The following is a 27990-nucleotide window of genomic DNA, read 5'->3' as shown; positions in this document are numbered from 1 at the left end:
GATTTCTCTGCACTTCTTATTGCCAGCGTTCATCAGGGAACTCTCCCTCTAGCACAGTGCTTTTCTACAGTCCAGCATGTATTATAGTTGGACTACAAACCGTCCTACCCTAAAATTACAGCTTTTGTCAGCTGGTGATATTAAACTTGTCTCTAATTTCTTTCAGAGTGTAAGAGGCTAAATCATAGATGCTGATGGCTGATTTGTTTTATTTTCTTTTCCTGACGCGCCAGGCCACTGACTCAGATTATGAAGATGAGTTGCCAAAGCATTCCTTTGTGAACCATTACATGAGCGACCCCACATACTACAACTCATGGAAGCGGCAGCAGAAAGGGGTGAAGCACCCAACATCCTACAGATATGAGGAGTGCGCCGCCGGCGAGGCAGAACCCTATTTCCAGACTGTCATCACCACACAGAGCTCAGGAGGGGTGTACACCCCAACGGGACAGCCTGCGCCCGGCTCCCGGACTCCAGTGACAGGGTTCTCTTCCTTCGTCTGAGACAGGACTGCGGGATGGAGCCGAACTGCTGGTGGCACTCAGAGGGACACGTCACAGTGACTGTGTGTGTGTATGACCGGTGCGGTGAACTGTGGGTAACTTCTCTATCAGGGTAGAAACAGATGGGAACACGAATGAGGCTGGGGTTTTTTTTTCTGAAGACAATCAACTCTGAAAATATGGAGCTGAACTAGCTGAACCTTTGCTAAAAAAAAAAAGGAATTCTGAAGAGTGATGATTTTAACCACTTGTGAATACTAGGGTTTTTTTAACTGCTTTTTGTAACACTGCTTCAGGAAGCAGCTCCCATGCCCTTCTCTTCCCTCTTTCTTTCTCTCCCCTCCTCCTGCATCCCCGTTCCCAAACAAGGAGGTGAATTCCCTAGATGCAATGCGTGACTTTGTGATGCGATTTGAAGAGAAAACATAAAACCTCCCAGGCTCTTTTTTCTTCCTTTTTCTCTAATCTTTTTCTTTTTAATTTTTCCCCGTCATCAAGGTCAAGTATGAAAATATAGAAAAGGGACAAATTTGGACAAATTTTTCTGTGAAAACCAGACGCCTCCTCTCTCCTCTCCTCATTGCTGCTCCTCACATTAGGAGCACTGGCTGATCAACTTAGGCTCAGATGTTTCACTCTGTTCGCTCTAGGCTCACTACTGGTGTATTTAAACTGAATTACTGATTTGCTTTTCTTTCCTCTTCAAATGGGACCTGCTACATTCTTTAAATATTCCAGCTCCAGGGTCTTTAGAAGAGGAGGTGGCTCGAAAGAGCACTGTAGGCAGCGGTGGGTGAAACAAGTGGTAAGGATTCAGTTACAAGGTCGGTTTGGTTTTGGTGTGGCTCTAATCCTCCCTCGTGGGCTGCATGTGCCATTTGAATCGGTCATTTTTTTTAAGAGTCAAAGGACACAACCCAGCAAGCCAACAGGAATCTTTCAATGAAGACTGCAGTGACGAGCTAGAGAGTTAACTACTTGATGAGGTTTTTGATCATCCAAGTTTTATCTTGCCCTGTCAATAGAAGTTGAGTATCCTTTCTTGCCCAGACTCTGCAGTGCTGCTTACTGGTCTGTAAAAAAGTACATAGTAACTGGATTTGTTTGATTTTTTTATTTTTTTAGTACAAAGACACGTCACACAGACTGGGTGAGTTGGTGTCCACAGGTGCCTTTTATTGATTCTTCAGCTTCATATCTGGGAGAAGCCACAAAGTGTCTCCAAATAAAGCTATCCAGATTTTTCAAGCATTAGGGTCACAAATTACCTTGTGCACTTTTACAGGCTGCTTTGTGCACTTGAAGCGACAGTCTTTGGAAAGGAGAGAAGGGAATTTTTAGTTTATTTTCCATCTTTTGTATAGCTTCCTTTCTGTTTTCTTTTTTTTCTGTCCTTTTCTTGAGTCTGTCATGTTTAGCAGCAAGTTGTTTGCTCACGAGGATGTTGTCAGGGGTTTAAAGAATCCACGTCCAGCCCTTGAAAGGTGAATTTAGAAGTTGGCAAGTCCCTGCCACTCCAGTGTCTGGCATTTCCTCCCAAGTGGATGTTGGTCAGCCAGGAAAATTGGTATCCTGCTGCTTGCTAAGGTCCCATCAGGGCACATGTGAGCACTGTTACTATTGCAAATTTTCCCTGTCCTCTCCAGATGTGGGACAGCTGTGGCACGGGGTGGTGATGTCTTCAAGGCTGGTTGTTGAAGCCAGCCTGGCACTGATGACGGTGGCTGCCTGTTCCTGCCCGTAGGGGCTGGTTAGAAGTAGTCTGGTGGCACCTCACCTGAACAGAGAAGGTACCAAGAGCAAGCTCAACCTTGCTGTCACCTTTCAGTGCCTCTTGGACAGGACAAACAATCTCAGAACTGCCTTTACTCTTTGGCACTGCCTCTAAGCACTGCTGTTCTTGGTGTATACAGATTCGGGATAGCTTTGCCACTGGATTGCTGTTCCTCTCCAAAGGCTTCAGAAAGAAAAAGTTCAAAACCAAAAACTCCAGTGGGTGTGTTTAAGGGGGTTTGAGTTTGGGATAATGATCCACAGCTCATTAGATAGAAGCGATATGCAAAGACGTGGGCTTGAGCCAAAACTCTGTGAGCCATCCCCCTCTCTGCACCTGGATAGGATGTGTGTGGGATGCAGAAGGGACTCCAAAGAGGATGAGGTGGAGCTTACTGCGAAAAGGAACACAAAGCAAACAAAAAACCCACTGCCTTTTGTGCACTTTGACTGTTCTCTTAAGCCATATGAACTTTGCTTTAATTACTGAACTGACAAAAAATTGTTTACCGTCTGAGTTTTTTTGTTTCTTAGACAAAATTATCTATGTGACTTTCTGATTTGTTTTCTTTCTCCTTAGTTATTTCCTGCATCAGATTACGTATTTTAAACACCTTGTATTATATACACGTGGCATAGCAATTGAGTTGCTGTATGATTTTTAATAGCGCTTATCCAACAAGTATGAGAGGTAGTGCTGCAGGAGGAGCCTTTCAAGGGCCACGAAGGACTTAGGGATATAGATTAGTAGAAAGTACATTGAACACTGAAGAATTTACTCCAAAGGAAAGTATAGTGCGAGTAGCTCCATATCTCCTGAATATTGCCAGATCTGAATCAGTGTAAGGCACAGTTACTCCCTGGGGCTGACCTGATACCATTTCCTTGCAAAAAAAAAAACCAAGGAAACCACAGGGAATAAAGGAAATGGACTTTGTGGCCGCTGCTCCACTGAAGGACAACATGGGGAGCGACACGATCCATACAAAGCAAGAAGAACAGACTATTCGCTTTTTATCAGAACCATCTGCAACTGAAAAGCCTGAGCTTGCTGAGGACCTGCTGAGGTGGCTGTATGGCCCTTTTCTTTTGATTGCTGCTGAAATAACAGGTTAGGTGTGATTCCTTTAGGACCTGTTGATCCAAACAAAGGTATTTCTGTTCTCTTCCGGAACACACTAATGTCAGTCTCGGTTATGTTTTGTTTGGGAGTTGGCTTTTCTTACATGTGGGTTTTGTTACTTAGGCAATTTTAGAGCATAGAAGTGAACCGGTCACCCCTAAGATGAGCATAGTGTGGCTGTTCTGCTGCCCAGGATCCTCTGTAGCTGTGTACATGATGCCTGAGCCGTCTTGTTAACATGCTGTACTTGTACAATATGATTAATGGGTAGGTTTTATTTACCTCAGATATCAGGTAAATTGTTCTATCTGGAAGGAAACACTCCATCAGTTAGCAAGAAAGCTCTATTTCATAGCTGTAATCTTTGGGAATCATAGCCTTGAAATACCACTTTTAAACATTAGTTGTCATTTTACAATGATTTCACCTGTCAAATCCACTTCTGTTTCCATCTTCCTATTTAGAACAGTCTTGAAAATTGAAGGCTTGTATTTAAAACACCTTCTTAGGATATTTTATATGTATTTATTTATTTACATTCCCATGTTTCTCAGGTCTCCTGGTGGCTGTTACTAAAAAATAAAAACAACTTAAAGAAATGACCAAGGGAGACATTTCAGAGAACACTTTAACAGTGTTATTTAACAGTGTAATGGTTATTACATTTTTCATGTAATAACCATGGAAATATCCAATTTCCTGCAGGAAAAAATGCCCAAGTCTTCACCCGCCTCCCAGGACTGAGGTGACACCAACCACCACCATCAGTAATGCTCCCGGAACTCCCAATGGCGCTGAACCTCAGGTTCTCTCTGTCGTAAATCGCGTGCAGAAGTGCAAAAGTGCAGGAGCTGTACTGTTCCAGCCCACTCTACATGGAACATTTTATCCCACAGAAGTCCGTAACACGCACGGTGTGTCCCTCACCGTAGCCCACACTCTTGGGTGTAATATTTCCCATTCCCCTCTTTTAATGCTCCAGTGTTGGTGCACAACCTGCGCTGTTCAGGTCTGAGCAGTAGCAGTGAGAAGGGACAGGAGAGGGCACTGTTTTGCTTTCATCAGTGGGAGTCTTTTTTTCCCCACCCTGGGAGTCACTGGTGTGAAAGGTGGAGAGGGCAGAGAGAAGTAAGAGCACAGAGAGCAAAGGGTTTCATCAGCATTTACTAAAGGAATCACACTGCAGCCAGCGATCATCACTGGGTCAGCGATCCCACTTTTGAAAGCAGTTGGTGTTACTGAAGAGAAAAGGCGTACAGAAAAAGAAACTTGTCCATTACCTAAAAGGATTATTTTTATCCTCTTCATTTTGAATGTTAAAGCAGGTGGTGCTTTGTAGATGGGCCAAGATCTCATTTTTTCCTGCTTATACACAGGTCTCTGCCAGAAGCTGCTGCAGTAATTGTTTAGAATAAATATCCAAGCCTGTCTTGACATGGGGGTACGTTTATTATCCTTGTCATTGCTACCCTCAAGAAATCCATTGGGTCATCCAAAGATTATCCAAACCACTCTCCAAAAAGCGGGGAGAGCGAGCTGTTTCTATGTACAGAGCACTGGTGTCTTCACCCGCTTGCTGTTTTCAGATAAGCTGGGCAACTTTTTTCAGAGAAACCTGTTTAGAAAGGAATTTATCAGGAAACTTGAAAAAAAAAAGCCAAAAAACGCACACACAAAAAAACCCCCAAGCAAACACAAGAAAGATAACCTTTGGCAGGGCCATTAGAAGCCTTGAAGTCCTAGAAACCTGTGACATGTAAGACTCAATATGAGCCCAAGACCTCCTATCTTTAGTGATCTCTTTTATCAATAGCAGCCAGAAGAGCACATGCAACGAGGGGTTATATTTGGAGAGGAAATGCCATCACAGAGCAGTTGCTAGATAGGCAAGTTGTACCACAAACAACTTAATTCAACCTGGCATTCCTGCTGGTTCAATCACATTTCTTAGGTTGTTTTTATAGGTTTTTGACAGCGTGTGTGGAGTCCATACATCATCATGGCATTACTAGAGGTCATGTGAGGAGAAGTATGTTGCTGTGGTGTTAACACAAAGCCACACACGTGACAATGAGATTGTACAATGACCATTGAAACCCCCATTGAGAAAGCCACCCTTGAATCTGGAGCACATTGACTCCAAGACTGAACATGTTGGGCTGAGCATGGGCCTTAAATGGCTCTACCTGACAAGTCCCATAAATTCTTTGTATTTCTGCATTCCTTCTTCTCCGCCCCAGCCTTCTCAGACAAATGAAGTTAACTTGCACTTTGTGAAGGTGTAAAGTTTGCCGCTCCCCCGGTAGTACAGAGCCACAACTGATAAGCACACACATGACACATGGGACAGGTGAGATATGTTTGGACAAGGAGTGAAATACCACTGGGACTTGAGATTCAGGCTCTGACTCTAAATGTTATCTGCTCAAAGGTGCCACTTACCCACTTGAAATGGCCTTGGAGCCACAGGACTTGATAAGGACTTCATTATTTTGATGCTGTTTGATCACTGTGCACTTTCTTGGGGCTTGAATTGCTGGATATAGAGACTGGAATGAGGTTACAGAGCTTTATATCAAAGTGTTTTCCCGTTTATGTCTGATTCTCTAGATCTGGGAACAAAGCTTTTCTGCTAATACAATGTGGTGGTGTTCTGCAGGTGGGGCACCAGGAAGTGCCACCAGTGCTCCCCCTTTGATGTCACTAAGCTCCTGGGCAGTTCTGGCATCTGTCATGGTGCAGCGGGAGCTCTTGGGTAGCAGAACGATGCAAGGATGTGGTGTTATGGTGAGTTTGTAGCTGGTCACTTCGCCACCCATTGGATGGAGTCCATCCACTAATTTGGTATCTGCTGTCAGTTTAGGGGTAGAACCACCTTACACGGCTGTGTTTGAGTTACCCTTCGGCTTACTATGGTTATCAGATTGTTGCTTTTACTTCAGTGTCTCCTTGGGGATTTGCCCTGGATTTTTGTTCCACACCTCTTGTTAGCCGCACCTTCACCACTCCACTGTTTTATATGAGAAAGTTACTTCTTCTTTTGCAAACTTGCTTCTAATTAAAAGAACCCTTTTTGAAACATGTACGTCCTTGGTACATTTGTTTTGGGGCGGGGAATGAAGTCTTTTCCCATCTCTTCTGTTGTTTTTGGCTTGAAGAAGTTTCTGGGTGCCTTGCCAGCGCGCTCACAAGTTAAAAGTTCAGGACAGTGAAAATGTAACATGGGCTGAAATTCCTCTGTGTTAGTCCTGGACTGTAAAATCGTATAAATCCCTTACTGCTTTGACTCTCAAATAGTTTCCACCCAAAATTTGATCAGCCTTAAATATTTTGTTATTTCGTGGTGGTAAACTTCCTCAGATCCTTAATACAGGAGAACTGAAACCCTTTCAGAAATAGAAACCCGTGGGGCCACCATTTTATATGCTTTTGTCCACTTACAAATAATATTGGTCCTCCCCTGCAGTGTTGTAGCAGCTGTTAATCGGTTCCCACAAACTTGCTGATGTTGGGGGGACCAGGCGAGATCCCAGCTGGTGGAAACCAGGGCAGCTCCGTTATTCCAGAGTGGTTATTGGTGCCTTTCACCAGCTGAGCATCAGGCCTAGAGAAGTAAACCAAACACAGTCGGATCAGCTACAGCTTTGGTGGGAGAAATGAGGGTGAGAAATCAATGTTTTCCAAGTGAGGGGGGAGGATGGGACATGGACCCCCTCAAACTGCTAAGGAAAGGACTCGTATTCTCCTGCTCCTGAAAGGGATATTATAAATAATGCAGTGTTATATAAATACAGGCAGCCCTCCGCGACTGGTGGCTTGTAATAACCCAGAGGTATCACTGTACCCATTTTGAAGATGAAAATCCTCACGCCATAGCATTTCGTGAACGAGATGTTATTCTGCGAAATTGCCGTGAGATGTAGAAGTGCTTTTTTGAGGTCCTTCAGCTCCAAAGTGTATCATCCTCCCACTTCCAGCCCTTACTTTTCTCGGGACGTGTTTCCTCCCCACGTGTTTTTGTGGTTAAGAGCGGGGCACGGCCATAAACACGGGAGTGGATGGGAAATCTGCCATAGCATTTGTAGCCTAAACAATACCAGAGAAAACAGATTGGCTTCTAGCCCTGCCCTGAACAGCACAAGCAATGACTTGACTGAATCGAGTAATCTGGGCTTTCATTACTGACCCTTTTCCTGGTATTTGTTTCATTTGTTTCCTCTTCTGCCCTCCACATTTTTGCTCCAGGGTTATTTATTTTTCTCCTTTCTCCTTTTATTGTCCCTTTCTTTAAGCCTGCCTCATTGGGGTTTTTTTTCCCCTCCTCCTCTTGCCTCACCAATTATTTTCACTTCAAGCCTGCATTTCCCACAAAATCAAAAGGAACTTTATCTGAACACATGTTTTTGTTGGGTTTTCATTCACTTCCACTGTGCTCCAAGAACAGAAGTCCTTTTGCTTTGCTGTCGTGTTTCCTTGGAAATGCAGGACAGGTCCCTCTAAGGCAAAGCTGCGGCTTCGCAGGCCGCTGGAGACTTTCCTTATGTGGGCGATTGACTCGTTCATCACAGTTCATTAATGAGAACTGAGTCAGATGAGTCTGGCAGTGAAGGCGTCTTGCGAAGTTTTTTACAAAGCAAATTTCCCAACCCCGTGAAACCATTTGCACAATGAGAGAATCTCCTATAGATGGAGAAATGAGCAAACCGCAAATCGTCAGTGCGTGCCGGTGACAATTATGTGTCAAAGGAGGAAGCAACCGACACCCATGATGTCATCCAAAGGTACTTCCCCGTGTTGTGCAAATTCCAGAAGTTTGGTGCCCCGTTGGTGACAATCTGATTCAGATACACATCCTAACAAAGCAACAGTGCACGCAGCGATGAAGGCAGGGCCTTGTTGTTCTTCACTCTGATTCTTGATAATCCCAGCTCGTGTGATTGCTTGCATTTTGTGCATTATCAGACGATGCAATAAAGCTGAAAGGCAAGCCTGGAAAGAAATGTGTAATATAGCCTGGGGCCTCATGCCAAGATAAAATGCGTTATAAACACAGGTGACCTCACCACAGCCCTGTCAAACTGGGAAGAATTAATATTCCACCTTTGGTTGGAGGAAATTGAGGCACAGGCCGACTTTGCCTATGGGACCAAGCTGCAGTGTTTGTGATTGGTATCAGTGTGCCCGAGTGGCTTCCATTGCAAATGTCCTCAGCACAGGGCAAAGAAAACATCTTTTCCCACAAAACAGCAGGATGAGTTATTTTTGGGTCTCGATAAATTATCTGTTTTCCAGCACTATCATTCTTACCCTACCAAGGGAACATGGCTGACCTAATTAGAGTCTAATTCCAACAGTACAAGGCTCAACTTGTAAATGCTAACTTCTTTTTCTTAATTTTGGGTTATTTTTTATGTAGATGCAAGGGCATCTGATTGTAAAAAACATCCCCGCGGTGGGGCAGGGGAGGAGCGAGGCAATTGGATTCATCAGAGAAGGTGAACAATGGAAAATTTGGGATGAAGCAGGGCAAATTTCCAGATTAATTTGTGAGACTGTGTGACTTCTGCTGGGAGGCTGTATCCTTTGGGATTAAACCTCACGTACCCTGATGGAAATTAGGAACTGTTTAACCCCCCACCGTGGAAAAGACTGGCAGAGGAAGGATTCAGCATTTCAGTCCTCCATTTAGCAAAAATGATGGAAGGTGATTGATGAAGACACTTCTGTTGATCCATAGCTATCTCTGCACCATGGAAGAAATTAAAAGAGGTGAGAAAAAGATGCCCAGTTTTCACAAAGCCCATTTTATGAAGGAAGCAAGGGTTAATCCCAACAGCTAAATGCCTGGCTTTAGTTGCTAGAGAAAATCCTTGCGGTGAGGTTGAGTGAGAAGCCTCCTGTCATACCTGCTGGGTTCCTCTGGAGGGATTGTGCCTGGACAGGCTCAGGATGGCTCTCATCCAGCACCTGCTGGTAGGGGTTTAGCAATTCTGAATGAATCACAAGACAAACAGCTTTGTCCCTGCCTTTAGTCCACAGACGGTATGTACCCGGAATAAACAAGCGCACTCCAGGCACTGGAGATGGAAGTGATGGGCCAAATTCTGCCCTTGGGCAGTGATGTTGCTCTGAGTGCCGGGTCTGCCCCAGCAGAGATCCTGGCTCTAAAATATACATTACAGTCACTGGGCTGTTTTTAACATATGTCCTTGTGAGATAGGTGTGGAGGTAAGGGGGTTATGGTAGAAAGAGCTGTATATCCTGTGTTTAAAGCTCATGTCTTTAGGGCTGTGTCATGTTTTGGTTTTTTTTTTCCTGGCTTGACTTCTAATTTGGAAGTGGCTCGGCAGAAATTGAGGTCATTGCAAATGGGGCAATGCCACTTCACTTTCTGGAAAGCTCCGGCTGCTTCATCAAGTAAGCCTGAGCTACCAGCTGAGAGGTCTGAAAGGACAGAGATGTTCTTCTCTGTTACAATGTGAGACAGGCAAATGAGAGGCTGTCCTTGGTGGAGCTGGTGTCCGAGTGCACACAGCGCAGCCCCCTCCGTGCTTTCTGTAATTGGTTTTACGCTGTAACACTGGCTGTGGCTTATAATTTTCTGTCCTTGCTCAGAAATTATAGAGGAGTTAAAGGGAGATGGGTTTCAGCTGTCAGCGCTTCAGGAGCATTCAGCAGCGTTACTGGATGAAAGGAGCAATGTGGTGGTTTCACTCTGCAGAGGTCCCGGGGTTTTGGGCTCGGTGAGAAGGAAAGTAGAAATTGGTGCCAGTCATTCCCTGGCTGCTGGAGCTCTTCAAGGAAGGCGTACATCTGGTGCTTTCCTATTTAGTCCACCCAAGAGGCTTGTTTGAGAGCAAGGTTTGTAAGGAAGAGCCAGAAACAAACAGCTCATGATCTCTTTTGTGGGGCGAGAGGAACGTAAGAAGAGAATTGTTAAAGATGGGGCAATCAGTGAATAAAAGCTTGTTTATAACAAGGCTGACATTTTGCCATGTCCATTAGAAGACTGTTCTGTGTTACGATGTGTTTTCTTTCCATAGGATGTGGAGGAAAGGGAAACCTTTAGGTCTATGATACAGCTGCTAAACAAAAAGCCTGAGAAGCAGCAGCACGTGTGTCCCCTGGGAGTGGTCTTCTACGCAGGGGTCTGTGTCCATGCAGGGCTTCTCTCCCCTTGGCTTTGTTCAGTCCTACCAACCAGAAGGTGGTAAAATCACCTCTTCTCCATGGAGGACTCCATAGTTTAATAGGTTTTTGTGACTCTGTCTCTCTGGAAGATTTTACCAACAGGAGGGATTTTTGTTTGTCAGCCCTGCTCCCCCGAAGTTCTGCATGAGGTTTAATACCATCTTCTATGCCTCATCAATTCAGTCATCATTTCCCCAGTTACTCTAAGATGCATCGCCCCATGTTTAACCTACGAACGTAGGGCCAGACATCACAGCTCAAATCTCCTTCTGTTTATGTTAACTGAGATGGCCCTCAGTGTTTGAATCCTCACATATCTACTTTTCTTGGCCACCTGTCCCCATTTCAGCGCAGAGGAGAGCAGGGTGCTGGCTGCAGCAGGAGGGTGCTGTGCTCTGGGATGATAGTAACACAAACACGGGGTAAGTACCCAATGCCCAAAGGGCAAGCACCCTGCCAGTGCTGCGATAGGGACTGGGAGGCAGTGTGCGAGTTAATATTGAACCAGGATCATTGCCAGGGTGGTGTGGCATGAGCAAATATACCAGGAGCCACGGCAGTGCAACGGACCACATGGATGAGCGTAGGAGGCATCCGAGGCCATGGCTCTGGTGGTGTCCAGGACCATGTCCAGGAAACCCTGACAGAGGGGGGAGCAGGGGTTGTACTGAGTCACTCCTCTCTCCAGGGTATAAGAATATATAGTCTTTTTATAGCCCTGTGCGTATCACCAGGGCTCTTGCAAGCCTCTAGAGAGTCCTTGTGTTTTCTTGTTAAAGAAGAAAGCAATGGCACTGTGCTGATCTCGGTAAGAAGGGTGATGTCAGAGGGGCTGAGGCCATGTCTGCTCATGACCCAGAGGAGGAGGTTCCTTTTGGACCACTCTGATTCCTCCACAGCTACAGATCATTAACCCTGGTAACACCACTAGGGCTGTAAACTATCTATGTTTTCTAACATATAAATGTGCTCATAGTCCAGTGCAACAAAGAAGTCACTGGAGGTTGATGTGACTCTTAATAACAGGGTTTAACAGCTCTCAGAGATATTTCCTATTAAATAAGTTATTATCTAAAATGGGGGGGGGGGGGGGGAGCAACAATTTTATGAAACAGATTAAATCAGAAGAAGCATTGATGTTGACTTGCAGACTGCTGCTGTTATTTTTCACTTATTTTAGCACATCTGTGGCACAAGCGCGGTGGGCAGCGTTCATCACTCTCCCTCTATGGACCACAAGATGTTTTTCTTGGGTCACCAGCTCTGGGCAGACAAGAGATGTGTAGCCCAAACTCAGGCAACTTTTTTCCTTTCTCTTAGACAAGGTGCTGGGATGCCGCCGCAGCAGCCTCACCGGCAGCACTGCCGGGTGGTTTGCTTGCCAATAATGCTAAAAGCTTTTAAATCTTGCCAGGAAACATGATCTGGAGAGCATTCCCCTCTGCTTTATCCCTCCTGGGTGCCATTTAAGTGATATTCATGTTAAAAAAATAGCCTTGGTAAGTACACACTCTACCACCACATTTGGTCCAAAGGGCTGCCTTAAGTATAAAAGCATCACTTTAGTTCGTTCAGTTTGTATAAAATTATGCGACAGTGAGTGTTCGAGATTGTCCCACTTTCAGCTCTGAATTGTGGTAGTGATTTAGTTGGAAGGTGGACTTTTTTATTGACTAGGATTTTCTCAAATCTGTGGAACTAGGGAGACGACTGTGCTCCAAGAGACATGCAAAAAACCAAAACAAAACTCAGGTAAATGAGGAGTTTGCAAAGTTCGCCAGTCACACGCATACCCAGCAGATGTGCCTCCCAGCAGGGATGCTGCAGAGCCCTGTGCAATGACATTCCTGACACTGCCACAGGCTTCCCCTCCGGAGCGTGGTGTGTTCATCCCCATATGGACAGGAGAAGGTGCTCAGATCATGTCACCACCAGGAAAAAAAGTGCTCCTGGTGTGAAACGAATCAGGGGAATGATGTCACTGTTGTCCCCCCTGCCTGCGTGATGGACCACCATGGGTTTGATCAGGGTCTGCATCCCATCGTCTCCCTAGTGTATCACCTTTAGATGAGTAGATTGCTCCCATTCAAACCCATTTTGGACAAACAAGCAATCTCCTTGCATGTGAAGTTGCTGCACAGTTTGTTTACTTTTATTTTGCAGGTAGCTATCAGCTTCATTCTCCTCTGAAGTCTGGTTTTACCTCAGTTTCTGCCTAAGCGAGGAGAAAATACTGAACCACAAACCTGCTTCCTGCTGAGAAATCACAACAGCTGTTAGCAAAGGATATTGGAAAATCAAAATGTTTGTGTGAGGGAAGAAATGCAGCTAATCCCAACCAGGTTGCTGCTGCCCCTGGTTTCTCCTTCTGCCTCTCACTGCAGTTCTTGATGTCCTTCTGGTATGAGACCCCACAAGGGGGAATACTGACCTTTGGATGCAACAGCAAAGGATGTTTCCCAGGATGTGGTTGCATCAAAGTCTCTTATAAGGGGGACATGGCATAAAATGAAGAATAAGCTTCCTGCTGCAGCCCTCTGCTGCAGCACACTGCTGGGCTTCAGCTCTTCAGTGCAGCCCAGGGAAGCAGCAATCAAGCATGTGCCTCCATAAACCAGCTAATTGATTACTGTCAGCCACTGATTACATGAATCATCAAGCTGAGGATGTCTGAGCTGTCATCCTACCAAAAATGGCAGCACTGCCGCTTGGCTTTTCCACGTGGCTGTGGATGTGACCCTTAGACCTGTGGGTGGCTCAGCACCTGCTGCATGTGTTTTATGAAGCAGATAAAATGATTGGGCAGAGGTAAAAAATACGTGGGCACAGCCACACGCAATCTGCTCATGCTGACTGGCAGATAATTGCAGAAGCATTTGGGTTTCTTCAAGACTGATTGTGCTCAAGGCAGATGAGTGATTTTTGGTGCAAGGGAACATGTTGTGCACCTGGGGTCCTCGGCTGGAGCTCGTCTGCCCTCAGCCACATGGGTCTGCCAGTGAGCTCGGAGACATGAGGATGAGACCACGCTGAACCGCACACGGGAAGAGACTCGTGGCCTTTCCCAGTCTGATGGAGGTAAAGGAGACCACGTCTGCAATAATCTTATGCGAACCCACACCTGAGAGCAAACAGAAAGTCCAGGGCAAAACAGAAATGAGAACCCACCCCAAAACACCACGGCAGGGGAGAGCTGGTGCTGGCTGACCTTGTGAGCATAGTGTTCCACCACACCAGCAGGTTGCTCAGTCCTCAACACCTCCTCTCCACATGCCTGTGCCCTGGTGACTCCCTGGCACTTGAGCCACAGGCAGGCAAGTCAGCAAAGCCACCGATGTGTGCAGTGGGACGTCAGGCACAACTCCCATGGACTCAGGTAAGAGCACAGGTTGTGCTACCACAGGACCACATCTTTCTCCGCACTGAGTCTGAGGTCCAAAGGGCTCTACCGGAGGATTACAGACCCCTTTCAGCCCTGGGCAAGTGCTTCACAGCAGGTCTGTCTCCTGCAGCCTGTTCCCTTCTGGACCCTCAATGGGAGATGGAGAAGGACAAGATAGATGGGGATGGGAGACAAGAGGGAAGGTGTATCTGTGCAGACAGTAAACCCCTTGGGAGCTGGATGGGGAGACAGTAGCACACCCTTGGCCCTTCGGATTATACCATTCAGTGAAAGGAATGAAGCCAGCAGAAGCAAGACTCTGTGAGATGAGGAGAAGCTAGTCTGGTTCAGCATCACTGCTGCTGTAGAGAGAGCTGCAGGTCCCCCTTTAGTCCCACATGAATCTCATGGCTTTTGGGTGATGGGCAGGTGGAAGGGGTTAAGTTCATGCCCTTTGTTGCCTTTTCCTCTTGCAAAAACTGCCCTTTCAGCAGTTTCCAATCTCGAGATATGTGGGGCTGGGCACTATATTGACATCTAGGAAGAAACCTACCCATGGGTTAAAGTTTGAGCAATCAAAACAAGACAACTCCTCCTTTGTTGTCATGTGATCGAGGCTTTGGCTAAAAGCCAGGGAAAGAATAAAATTCATGAACCAAGGCTGCTGCTTCACAGGAGACGGGGAGACACGATGAATCTCCTACCAAACTTTTCTTTTGCCACTTGGCTGCTCCTCCTGGTTTTCCTTAGCCTTCTGGTCCTGTAAGTAGAGGTCGGTCTCCCAGGGTGACTGGAGAGAAGGAGAATCCTGTGCCTGCAGCTGGGGAGAGGCTGGGGCCATCACTCTCAACATAAAGTGCTCAAGTACATGAATTAGTGTTAAAAAAACTCATCCTCGGTCTTCCTGTGCTACTTTCAAGACAGAGAGGAGGGGTGATAAATGCGGGGCTGTGGGACTTCTCCATGCCTTCCGTGTGACAGCTGGAAGGAGAGGGGGATGCTGAGCTGGGCAGGGAAGTTGGGGGTTGTTGTTCTGTTTTTTTTTTTTTGCTTTTCTCAGCAAATCCAAAGGAGAAAATACTTCATGTTTCTAACAGCAGCAAGCTCTGTTTGGCTGCGAAGGGCCAGGGTGCCCCTGGCTGGGCTGGGCTATTCAAGCTAGAAGCAGGGCAGTGGAGATGTCTTTGTCTGCCCCTGTGCTTGTGCCAGCAGAAGCCCTCATTTAAATAGTTGTGTTGGTGAAACTGCCCTTTTTCTTATGTCACTCAGGGGAGCTGTAGAGAGCTGTACAGGCAAAAACTTAATTTTGCTGTTATAATGCACATCCTTGCTCGGCTGCTCCGCTGCTGCGCCTCTACCACCTGAGCATCACAGTAGGTCTTTGCAAAGACAAACACAAGGGCAGGTCTCCTCTTGAGAACGTAATCCTTCTGAGACTTCTCTTCAGTCACCCAAATCACAGATCTCTCATCTGGAAAACTAAATGAGGCCCCTGAATAAAGACTCGAGGTGCCCAGGTATACCATGTTTGCCTCAGCTGGGCTGCAGCTCCTTGCAGCTCTTGTCTTCTGTCAAAACGTACCCCAGATTATCTGGTATTCCAAGTGATCCTGCATTTATGAAAGGAAAAGAGTATCCTCAGCAGGTCTGCTGCCGGTGGTCCCAATTTAATCTTTCTCTCAGTGGCAGGAACCAGCTATTTAAGCCCTTAGCTGTGCTCAGGATGAAGAACCTTCTCTTTTAATTGCATAAATGCACCTCACATGTTCTTCGCTTTGCAGCTATGGGATATGGCCCTTCCAGACTTTCAAGAAGTTGGGCATTCCTGGGCCTCGGCCTCTGCCATTTTTGGGAACTTTCTTGGAGTATCGGCAAGTGAGTACCAGCAGCTGCTGTTCCATAGTGACCTTAGATTCTTACTTGTAGCTGATGTTGGTTTTCCCATCCTTTGGACATCTCTTTCCTCTGCCTTTGATTCAGTCAGATGAAAATGATGCTTTCAAGTAGGAAACTCTTCGGATGCACAGAGAACAGAAAAATTACTTTCAGGGTCTGATTGACCTGAATGAGGTGTGCTGTGGTTTTCAACTACTTTGTACTTTAAGTTGCTAGTTTCTCCTTGGATTTCTACCTGCTCACCGGCAGCTGAAATTCTGTTGGAAGCAAAACGAAACAAAGAAATATTGGAGGTGTCTAAGACGGCTGATTTCTGAGAACTGTGTGTTTCTTTGTGCTTTGTGTTTTCCCAATGAAAAGGATGAATTTGCCCCAGCAGTGCTCCATCCAGCCACTTACTGTTGGGTCATCCTGAAACTAAGCCAGACAATTAGATTTCTAAATAAATCTCAGATATTATCAAGTTCCCAAACCTTACCAAACATCTGGGTAGGAGCTGGTCCCAGGTAACTGACTGTAAATGTAGTACAAAATGTATTGTCTTCAATGAAAGAGGTGTTTTATCTTATGTATGCTGGGCTTACAGCATGCATGTGGTCTCTTACTAATGGTTTAGTTGATGCATGGTGAGTGTTATATGTCCCATAAGTTTCATCTTTATATGTAGCATCAGTTAAAACCTTAATGGAAACAAAGCAAAACAAAAAAAAGCCATCATCACTCCTGTTCAGTAACTGCAGTGGAAGATCTCCTGAGGATAAGGCAGTAGCAGCTCTAACTTGTTGAGCTGAGGATGAAAGGACACCCTGGGATCTAGTTCTGCCTGCTAACTCTGCTCGTACTAAAACTGTATACCCTATCTTACCTTGTTTTCTTTACATTTTTATCTCAGGTTGGCTGGAGGAAGTTGAAAGTGGGATATTTCTCTCTCTCTGCTCTCTCTTTTCTCTCCAGTGCAGATGTTGCCTAAGTGTCCACATGCCTCTGAAGAGCTAGCACGCACCCCACAACCACTGCCATGTACAATGGGTCTGTGGGCTCCACCGCACTGCCAGCTGCGACCTGCTTTGATCACTCTTTCCTGGCAAACTGCTCATCTCCTTTCTTCTTTTGCAGGGAATCATGAATTTCGATCAGAAGTGCTTTGAAAAATATGGTAAAATCTGGGGGTGAGTTTCTTTCTGCAGAACAAAACTGCCTGTTTGGGGTGCTCTACAGCCCCAAAATATTATAGAATGGAGAATCATAGAATCACAGAGTCATAGAATGACTCGGTTGGAAGGGACCCAAGAAAGAGAAAAGGTACATTGCCACTGTCTCTCAGCACTGCCATTCCAGCCGTGACAGCTTGGGAAAATCCATGGTGACTATTCAGCTGTCTCTCCGAGGCTTCTCTCCTGCTGGGATTTCAGTACAGTGCAGGGTAGGATGGTGGTGGCCAGTTTGTCGGGGGTTGTCACTTGCTTGCATAAGCTTGGAAAATTATCCTTTTTTTTCTTTTCCCCTTTGGGAGCATTAAAAATTACACAGCAGTGTTAGTGACCTCCGGGCCAGGGAAGCTTGCAACACAGAGAGCCAAGGGAGCTCCCCTTGTCCTCCAACACCTGCCAAATCAGCACAGCCACCTCTACCTCTGAGCTCCAGATGGATTAGTGGGGGAAGGCACCGATCACTTCCCAGCCACGCAGCCTGCCCACAAAACTCCACTGCTTGGTGTCAAACTGAGCCTCATGCCTTTGAAGCTGCTCTTCTGGCTGTCTTGAGCGGAAAGCAAGCTGCAGGCTGCCGCGCTGTTTTTCATCTCGCTCCCTATTTCTCCCAGAGCCAGGGCATGAGCTACCTTTCAACCTGCCTCCTCGCTCCTTGCGCAGTGCTAGTTTTATGCAGGGGCCCCTTATCGTGCTTCTCTTGGGAAGCTCTCAAACAGAAGCAAAATTATTGCATGAAAAAAATCCTATGAGGCTTCGTGAAATCTAACATATTTTTTTTTCCAGATTAAATGTTCTTAAGCCTTTTGAAGATGGCAGCTTCCCTCGGCTGTGACCCAAGGCTCCCTGCCCTTTAGCCCACACCATGGCTTTTAAGATTTTCTGTCTCTCTTGATGGGAAAATGGAGGAGACGGATGAATTTTTCTCCTCTCATTGCCTCTTAGGCCAGACAGGGAAATCTGTTTACCCCACAGGTAGGCTGTTGAGTGTGGATTTATTGAATCCAGCTACCACTTGCAGAAACAGAGCTCAGACAGCCCAAGTGCAGGGGATCAATGTCATGGCAAAAGCTGCCTTTTATCTAAACCCACACTGCTTTGGCAACTTTTTAATAGCACAGACAATTGCTAGAAATGTTCGTGCTGTCTGTGTTTGGCACTTTCTTTCTCTTTCTCCTGTTTTACTACATAATAAAACAGTGTCAGCCTCATCACTTTGGCTGTTTTGTCAGAGGGGACTCAGCTGGCCCAAACCCTCTGGGCTCGAGCAGTCGATGCACGTGGCTTTGACCACCGACAAAGCAGGCTGCTCCAGCTGACCATGAGCGATTGACTAAGTGTGGGTTTCTCTTGGCTTAGGATTTTTGATGGCAGGCAGCCTCTGCTGGCCGTTTTGGACCCCATCCTCATTAAAAACATCCTGGTGAAAGAGTGCTATACCGTTTTTACCAACCGGCGGGTAGGTATCCAGTCCTGTGCTTTCCTCTCCTGTACAGAGTGAAGGGCTCCTTCTCTGAGCTCTTCAGCAAGTAGTTACTCTCTGTTGTTCCCCAGTTTATTGATGGTACCAACAACAAAACTCTGCCAGGCAGTTAGAGAGGCCACTCTGGCTGGGACATTGGGACATGAGCCTGAATGTACCCTAGGACTGATGTAATCTATAACTCTTACACTTTTACTCCCCTTTCTGTTTCTTGCTGGTTGAGGTAGAGCTGATATGATTTCAAGGGCCAAGCCAATGGTCCATGGTTGCTTTGGGTTTATTTACATTGCTGTTGTGAGGAAGGGGGATGGAAACCTTCACCCGTTTCCCTGTATAACCACATCCCTTTTGCTGTAAAATTCTCCCCATGCAGAAATTAGGTCTGAATGGGAGCCTGGAATCATCCCTCTTTATGGCTGAAGATGAGACGTGGAAAAGAATTCGCACTGTCCTCTCTCCAACCTTCACCAGCGGGAAGCTGAAGGAGGTAAAGCAGAGGCCACTGGTACTTTGCATCAATAGCTGGAGGACAACGGGACCATTTCTGAGTACAAAACTTTCCCTCAAATGGGAAGCCATCCCGTTTGTCAAGACCACATTCATTAGCAACTGCATTGTTGTGTGCTGTTCAACAATACAGTCTACCATCTACCATGATGGCTGTCTACCATCATGGGGAGAGAGTCAGGAGAAAGGTATGGGATGAAAAGACACACAGGGTATTACAAACTGAGGCTGTTGGCCCTATGACATATTTTCTTCTTGCTATGCACATCACTAAGATCATGGGTGTCCATTTTCCTCGTGCTCAGGAACCATGTTCACTCCCAGAAGGAATGGGGGCTTAGCTGGACTTGGATCTGCCTGTGGATTTCAGGAGGAGAACCTTGCTCAATCATAGTCAGATGAGCTCTGTGGACCAGTTATTAAAGTAATGTCCAAGGCCTGGCTATCATACCTTCCCCATTACTGACCTTTCTCCACACGCCAAAAAAGTGGCGAGTCACAGATGGCAATACGGAATCGTCCAGGCTTGTTTGGCGGAGGTGAGAGAGTCAACAGTGCCTTCTGCTTTGGTTTGCATTTCAGATGTTCCCTATCATTAGTCATTATGGTGAAAAATTAGTGAAAACCATCGAGAAGAAAGTGGCTAATGAGGAGTTCGTGACCATGAAGGAGTGAGTAGGGCTGGCTGAGTATTGTTTCTGTTCGGGGTGGGAAGGGGCCATTTTCCATGCTGCAGTGTAGATCCCTTGTAAACTACGAAGGCCAACTCCATAGTGGTCATGGGCTTCAGTGGTGGGCTTGCTGAGCTCTGCTTTGTTCAAATGGACTCACTGTGCTCTTCCCTGTTTCATTTTGCTGGGGATACATTTCGAAGGTGGTGTAGGATCCATCCTAGAATACCACAACTCACAGATGTGGTATTTTTGGACATCATTTTTACAATCTCTTTTACAGATGGAAATCGGAATACAGTCTGTGTTACTCTGGGCTGCAGTTCAGTACTTTACAACAACACAGCCTAGATTTTTGACGTTGACAAAACTGGAGGATAAATGCAACTGGGAAAACTTGGGAAAATATAATGCCAGTTACTGCCAAATCACTACAAGTTCTATTATGTCAGGACTCTGCAATGAGTCCTTGATTAAAAGAGATTCCCCCTCAAGCGATTCCCTATGAAGGATTGTTCATAGGTGGGCTCTTATTCACTACTCTGGTTGGGTTCATCCCATTCACTCTCTCTTCTTCTCTACCTAGTGTTTTTGGAGCCTACAGCATGGATGTGGTGACCAGCACTTCTTTCAGTGTGAATATTGACTCCATGAGCAATCCCAGTGACCCCTTTGTCACCAACGTTAAGAAATTTCTCAAACTCAGTCTCCTAAGCCCTGTGTTTATATTCTTAGGTATGACACACCTCGTCTCATACAGCCCTGAATCAAGGTCAGAGGTGGTGCCCACTTGCATTTCCTGGTAGATCTCTCAGTAGCTTTGAGTCCTCTTTGCATACAGGAGTTGCTTAGCACTTTGCAGGGTTGGGTTCACCTTAGCAGATCTGCAGAAATGTATTCCCAGGGAAAATACAGTCAAGATTTACATAGCCCATTTGAGTCTCCGCAGCATCCTCCTATGAGCAGAGACCCTGTTTGCAGAGATGCAACGGTGAGCTTCTGTGTCACGGAGAGCTGTACTTAGTGTGGCATTGTGGCCCTGTAGGGTCACAGAGGGAGGAGATTCTCCAGCGCTATTGCATGCCAGCCATGTTTAGGTAAAAAGCTAAAGGCAACAAAAAGCAGTGGTTTGGATCATGGTCCAGATTTACCCTTTTCTTTTCTATGCTTAGTGCCAGTTTTTAGTTTCTTGGATGTCTTTGAGCTAAAATATGTTGTTCCTTTCTCTCTCTTTTTAGTGTTGTTCCCCTTCCTTATCCCCTTGCTGGACAAGATGAATGTGACTGTGTTACCGTCAGATGTCATGGATTTCTTCAAGGATGTCTTCACAAAAATGAAGAAGGAACGGGAGAAGGGCAGCAGCACAGTGAGTCCAGCCCAGGTGGCCTCTTGTCTTATCCGTGTGGTCCTTCTGACTGCAGGAGGAACTTGGTGGCATCTTCAGAAGCTGTGGCATCTTGCCCACTCTCCATAACTCTCATCAAACCTGGAGAGGGCCAGAAGGATGCCCTGCCTGAGTGTTCATGGAGAAAAATATCTGTGTTCATAGAGGGTCTCCAGTTTGAACATCAACAGGTGTTGAAGTCATGAGCCTGCTGGTTGGGCTGCAAATGGAGCAAATGTCTCAGCAAAGGCCTTGAGCAGGACAAGTTTTGCATCCTCCCCACCCACATCTTCTCTGACTGTCTCTGTTTCTCCCCAGGACCGGGTTGATTTCCTGCAACTCATGATTGACTCACAGAGCTCCAAGTCCACTGAGACCAACTCATACAAATGTATGTCTTGAGATCTGTCCTCCTCTCAGCAGAAAGCATGGTAACTCCTCATGTGGTTAAAGGAAGGAAGAAGGAGCGGATTTGAGTTGTAAATCCTAGGGGAGATTCAAAATCTCAGTACTGGGTCTGTAATGATGTTTATGACATATCAGCCATATTTTATTAGATCCCATTTCCTCGGGTTAATCCTGAGGTCTGTTTGCGCAACAAAGAGCAAACAGAGGGAATATCTTTCACTCCCCTTTCTGCTCTTAAAGACAACAAAGTAATACTCCTGATGTCGACAGCGGTTTTCTGGCTGTACAACAGTGCCAGACCCACTCCTTTGTGGGACCGGAGGGTTAGCTGGATGTTTCCGTTACTAAATGTTAAGCAGTTATGTACATCATTATCTAGATCGATGAGTGGGATCCTGAATTCCCAAGGGTTAATCACCATAGGTTTCACCTTCTTGAGTGTGCTTTTATGCTTCTTTTCAGCATTAAGTGATGAGGAGATTCTGGCCCAAGCTCTTATCTTTGTCTTTGCTGGCTATGAGACCAGCAGTTCCACCCTCAGCTACTTATCATATAACTTGGCCACCCACCCCGACGTGCAGCAGAAACTCCAGGACGAGATCGATGCATACCTGGCCAACAAGGTAAAGGAGAGGGGGAAGATACGGCATTGTTCCCACATGTACCTTGTAGACCCTGAGCCCAAAGCCAAGCTGGGAACAAAATAGAGTGTAGGAGGTGTTGGCACTGAGATTTCCCCTCCTCTGGTCTCTGATACCTGAAGGGGAAGCACCTTGAGGAGAGGTAGTGGGGTGAGGGTTGAAATCCTGTGTTGATAGTCATCCTGATTCCTCTCCCCAGGCTACTCCCACATACAATGCCATCATGCAGATGGAGTACCTCGATATGGTGGTGAACGAATCCCTCCGACTCTACCCTCCTGTGGGTCGGCTTGAGAGGGTTTGCAAGAAGACAGTGGAGCTCAATGGTGTGACTATTCCAAAGGGGATGCCTATCATTATCCCAACCTACGTGCTGCATCGTGACCCGGGGTGCTGGCCAGAACCGGAGGAGTTCAGGCCTGAGAGGTGAGGGCAAGGCGGAGGAAATAGTTGCATGCTCAACTTCAGCCCTGGGAGTGGAAATGGCAGCAAAAGTGGGGAATGTATGATTATAACATTTAAATTAGGCATTTATCATTGTCTGACATCTAGTCCCAGCATTACCGTGAGGGGAGTTTTATGATCTACATCCATAAACTGTGCACAGAATTTAATTAACTGCATTGAAGGGAGCGACAGTGAGAGCAGCTCCCAGCAGCTGTAACACTGAGGGGTTTATGGCCAGATATTAAAACAAGAGCCGTTGGGTGACTGGCACGATGCTGTACAAATCAGCAGTGGAAGGGCAAAGATGGGTAGGAAATAAAACTTAATATTTCAGCTGAAGTTAAGAAACAGTCCTTGCTTAGGTGTCTCTGTCAGACCCTGCAAGATGAGGCAATAGTCCAAGGCAGACCCAGGAGACCCTACGCCCATTATTCTTTAGGTGGCCACAGAGAGGTTGAGAGCTGATCCAAAGAGAGCGGGACCAGATCTGTGCCGTTGTATCAGGTGTTGAAATACACTTGGAAGCTAAGCCTGGTGTGGGGATAGTGATCTTTGGGATGAAATGTAGCAGTAGTATCAGGCAGAAGTTAGGGAGGGAGAAGGATGCTGCTGAAATCACCTATGGATCACCTTGGGTCACCTTGGGTGGAATGCAGAAGGAACCACCCAAACGGGCAGGTTACACCAATTGCTCCAGTAGCTGCGTCCTTACTTCTGTTGACAAACCAGGCATGGGTAGCTGAACAGGAGCTCCTTAAGGATCACTCACTTGCTTTGTTGGGAGTTCATCAGAGGGATGTGCTGATGTCTCAGATGCAAGATACTTCCCTGCTGACTTAACATGGCTGAGACTTCTGCCTGGACCTCACATCCTGGGAATGAAAAACTTTCTGTCATGAAAACTAACTGATCACTAGGAAGTATTACTGAAAATGATCAGTGGCAAATTTCTCTGGGAAGCTGATTGTTCTTTCCTGTTTTTCATGAGGAGAGGAATGACTGGTATGTCTCAAAAGCAACTCTTCCTTTAGTCACACAGAGGGAGAACATTTTGTGTTCGTTCAGTCCTTTGATGTAAAGAGAAGAAGTGAAGCTGTAGACGTGTGTTTTAGGGTTTGAAATCTGGGTTCAGTTTCTGAGCTGAGAGGGAGTTCTGAGGAAAGAGTAGTTATGAAATCCATTAGCATATTTCAGGTATTCCCTGTTCACTTGATGCATCTGGAGGTGCACAGCCAACTCCAGGCAGGAGGATAAGACCAGAAACATAAGGTGTCTGTTGAGAAAGAAATAAGGAACTTAGCCGGGTTCTTCTAATAGGCACAAAATCGCAAAAAGCTTTTGCCTTCCCAGACCGCTCATCACTTCAGATCTGAAAGCTGACACACCGTGGAACAGTAGCACTTTCTAACTTTGTTTTTGTTGTAATCAGGTTCAGTAAAGAGAACAAAGAGTCTTTTGACCCCTACACCTTTCTGCCGTTTGGGGCTGGTCCCAGGAACTGCATAGGAATGAGGTTTGCTCTCCTCATCGTGAAAGTGGCTGTGGTCGTCCTGTTGCAAAACTTCTCATTCAGAACCTGCAAAGATACTCCGGTGAGGACATAGGATGATGTGTTTCATTATCTACTCTTTAGTCCCACTGTGATGGTCCTATGTGCTCTCTTTTGCCTCCTTCTCAGGACAAACAAGGTACTGTCTCACATTGAGATTAAACACCTGTCTTCCCTAAGGAGTCCAGAGACCACTGAACCTTGCCCTCAGACTAGGGTTTTACTGCTTCACACAGACATCAGGGAGGAAGATTTCACTGTGTATTAGAGAGGCATATGGGAATAACTGTATTTAAATCTTCTTAATTAATTTATATTATTCACTACAAGTTACCAATATATTTTTTAAGCCTCTGCAGAAGCAAATTTAATGTTGGTGGAGTACGTCAGGCTGAAATCCCTGAAGTCCTCTGCTTCTCTTTGGGTGACCCTATGCTGTGAGGTGCTCACTCTCCCGTGGTGCACTGCTGTCATCCTTGACCCGGCTTAGGAAGACCCTGCTCAAGAGAGCAGAAAAGGAATATCACTCCAGCACACCCAGCCCGCTCCAAAGCTGCACTTTGCAACACGTCTGTGGCTATTCTCCGTGAGAGATCCCAAGACACCAAAATCCATCTCTTATGGGCCACCAGGCAGCCTCTAAAGGGTAATAATTTTAAAGCAGGTGCCATCTCAGCTAAATTTCAATTGGTGATCCTCTCCGCCTTTGAGGTTATGCAGGATCCCACCAGGTTTCGGGTTTGCCCAGGACCCCCGTGAACACTGCATGCAGTGCTGGTGGGCCAGGCCCTGCAACACAGGGCTGTTTGGCATAAAGTAAATGTGATGGCTGTTGGAAATTATACGTCAAGTAAGTCCTCCTGAAAACACACCAGCTCCCTGTGACTAAGAAGCAGGGAGCTCTATGTTTGGCGTTAGCTTCCAACCCCAACCTGGCTTTCTGCATTGACTGTCGTGAAAGGCATTGCCATTAATACGTTTCATTCACAAGGCGAGCTTGGAAAACCAGAGCAGAAGGGGCAACAAGTGTATTCAAAGGACATTTATTGTAAGAAACAGAAAAATCCTTTCTAAATTATTACTTGGCACGGGTGCTCAGCTGGAATCTCTGCAGATTCAGATTGCAACTCAACTAGTAACCTGGAGGTGAAAGACTGTAATAGTCCATTAACAATGCAGTGACCTATCCACCCTCCCCCAAGTCTAATGACATTTTTCTAGTCCTCTGCAATCTATAAAATTGATTCTTTTTATAACTGCCTTTAATTAAAAGGAGACAAGTTAAATATGTATTGTATTATTGGTGCCCATAGGTTTATGGGGCTCTTTCAGCCTTTTTTTCTACAGAAGATGTCACGTACATCAGGTCAGAGCAGGAGGAAAAAAATTGTGCTGGAGCATCCCTTTGGAATATGTATATGGAAGCTACAGCCTCCTCTGACTCCTCAGCTGACAGCACATTGAGCTCTGAGCCACATCGCTTAAATTTTCTGAAACAAATCTTATTGGGATATGGGGATTTTAATGTAGCTTGCGGGGGGCAGGAGGGGCATCACTCTTGTCCTGATGGGGAAAAGGAGATCTGGGACATGAGCAGTATCAAACTGATGGAGGAGACTTCCCTCCCCTGCAGGAATGCTCTATTCAACACCAATTTTAAATGTTCTTTTTATTGAGATTCCCAGCCCACCCCCAAGGGATCCTGCTGCTTTTCTCTGTAAGGATGCTTTTTCTTTGGTACTCAGGCTGAGCAGTAACCTTAGTTTCATTCTTCCCAGAGAGCTTATTTCTCCTCTAGATCCCCTTAGCACTGACACGCTTCTGTATTAAACAAAATGGCACTGCATGTCCCTCCATAGCCGTGGCTCCCCAGATGGATTTTGGCTGCTTTTCCCTCCACATGCAGAGTGTTGAGCGGTGCACCGAGCTCTTCCTACCATCCCATGTGAAAACCAGAATTCACTAACCAATTTTTTCAGGAGCAGAGGGGTATTAAACTCCAGCTCATAGCTGGTTTGCATGAGAAACAGCGATAGTCCTGGCTTAAGTACATGTGTAAGTTAGGAAATGCATTGAAAACAAGGGGCAGTTGAGACCAACGTGGGCTGTAGGGGTCCTGCTGGTGTCATGACAGTGCTTTTTCCCAGCTTACACGGTTGTTTTGGTTTTTCCCTCCTGCTCAAGATCCCTCTGGTTCTGGACACGAAGAGTTTCATGCAACCGAAGAAGCCCATTGTCCTGAAGGTGGTCCCCAGAGCCCATGCTAATCTGGAGAAGTGAAGGAAGTGGGAACAGATGGGAGACTCTTGTTTGATGGTGCCTCCTCTAACTCTTGAGAAGAGATCCAGACTGATGTGTGTGCTGCAGGACTGTCAGTGGTGCAAACCCCCATTTCACAACAGGGCTTTGGGGTTTGGCCCAGCATAATCACATGAGCATTATCCTAATGACAACTAGCCCCAGATCCCGCTGTCCCAGATCACAATAGGCATTTTGCAAGATCATTTGCACTCAAGTTATTTGAGGTTTTTTTCCTCTTCCTCTGAAGAGGCACTTTTCTAAGCAATTTGATTCCAGACACTGTCAGTCTCTTCTGGCAGTGTAATTTAAATCAAGACAGGGAGAGCAAATTGCACATAGTTAAGTAATGCTACCATTGCTCCTGTTCCTACTGCCTGCTGGGTGACTCTGTATGTCTTCTGGTTTTATTCTCTTGGGAATGCAGAGTTGTCCGGGGCTGTTTCGTTGGGTGTGTGCTATGACCCTGACAAGTGTTAAAGTGGTCACATCCTTGCAGGAATGAACACCCCTGCAGCAAATTTTCTGATACTGATTTATTTAGATCTTCTTACCATTTTAGATGGCTTTTGCGTGATTCAGATTGCAGATGAGTTAACTGGAGGAGCCCAGAGACAAGCAGTTACCTCTAATGACTGGAGATCTGCAGAGTGAGAGAGAAGTGCCCTGCATGTGTTTCCTGATTGTTTGCTTATTTTACTGCAGGCGTGCAGCCATCTCCCGTAGAAGGGATAGTAAACACAGGTACCATCTATAGAGCCATCGTGACACCTTTTAGTCTCTGCTTTATACTAGGCCATTGTAAGAAATGAATAATGATGCAGGGTACAGCGCTGCACCCTTCCTATGTCCTGGAGAACTGTAGTCTGGAAGAAAGATGTTGCCTTTCGCTATTGAATGCTGGAAAGTCTTGTTAGACTTTGTCATTTTTGTAGATTCTAGCAGACCTGTATGCTCACATTTCATATTATGCCTCCAGAAACTGCTACAGGAGGGCTAACTGCAATAAATAGCTCACTTGACTCTTCTGTAATCTACTGACATCAGTTCCTGACTCTGTTCTTTCCTCTATATGCAAGTGAATCTATACGTATAACTTGTAAGCCATTGGCCAGACAATGGCTCATCACCTCTTCCAGCTGGGCTTCCTCACTTTTTTGGTGGGATTCTCAAAGCCAGTCCCTCTGTCTCAAAAATCAGTGCCACACAGTGGTTATAGAAGTCCTCTTTTACAGTTCATTCTTCCACTGTCACCTGGTAGCATCACAAACTATCGAGGGTGTGATCTTGCCAGTCTCAGCCAACATTTCTCTTTCAGTGAAAGCAGAGGGGTTTGATCTCTCCTGCAACCACCTGACATCACGCAGGGTTCAAAGTGCTCTGCATGCTTTCTCCTAAATATCTTATGCACCATCTTCAGTGTACCTTCCACAGGAGGATGTTTTCTGCTTCCATGCTGTCGAATTTCAGCACTGGGTGAAATACTTGCATGTGTGTATATATCTAACCCCATTACTACAATG

General features: G+C 46.0%; 2 protein-coding genes across 4 annotated transcripts in view; both read left to right on the top strand.

Moving 5' to 3' along the window:
• Positions 1 to 6483, top strand: part of SDK1 (sidekick cell adhesion molecule 1) — a 405082-nt gene extending 398599 nt beyond the window's left edge. For both annotated transcript variants that reach the window (XM_054080680.1, XM_054080679.1), the window contains one exon: positions 234 to 6483. In XM_054080680.1, coding sequence (XP_053936655.1) covers positions 234 to 506 — 273 coding nt within the window. In that variant the 3' untranslated portion in view covers positions 507 to 6483. The remainder of the gene's footprint in view (positions 1 to 233) is intronic.
• An 8121-nt stretch (positions 6484 to 14604) lies between these two features.
• LOC104062521 (cytochrome P450 3A29-like) lies at positions 14605 to 27528 on the top strand. Of its 2 annotated transcripts, none has more exons than XM_009564590.2 (13): positions 14605 to 14737; positions 15757 to 15850; positions 16988 to 17040; positions 18439 to 18538; positions 18936 to 19049; positions 19652 to 19740; positions 20327 to 20475; positions 20979 to 21106; positions 21443 to 21515; positions 21995 to 22155; positions 22373 to 22599; positions 24050 to 24212; positions 26354 to 27528. In XM_009564590.2, exons 1-13 carry the CDS (start codon positions 14667 to 14669, stop codon positions 26447 to 26449), a joined length of 1518 nt encoding a protein of 505 aa, XP_009562885.2. In that variant the 5' UTR covers positions 14605 to 14666; the 3' UTR covers positions 26450 to 27528. The 2 variants fall into 2 exon arrangements, with proteins under 2 accessions (XP_009562885.2, XP_053936773.1); XM_054080798.1 differs by having other exon boundaries at positions 14630 to 14747; positions 26354 to 27525.
• The last annotated feature ends 462 nt before the right edge of the window (positions 27529 to 27990 follow it).

This window comes from Cuculus canorus, chromosome 15, assembly GCF_017976375.1.
Source record: "Cuculus canorus isolate bCucCan1 chromosome 15, bCucCan1.pri, whole genome shotgun sequence".
NCBI lineage: Eukaryota > Metazoa > Chordata > Aves > Cuculiformes > Cuculidae > Cuculus > Cuculus canorus.
This window is presented reverse-complemented; position numbering and strand designations above follow the sequence as displayed.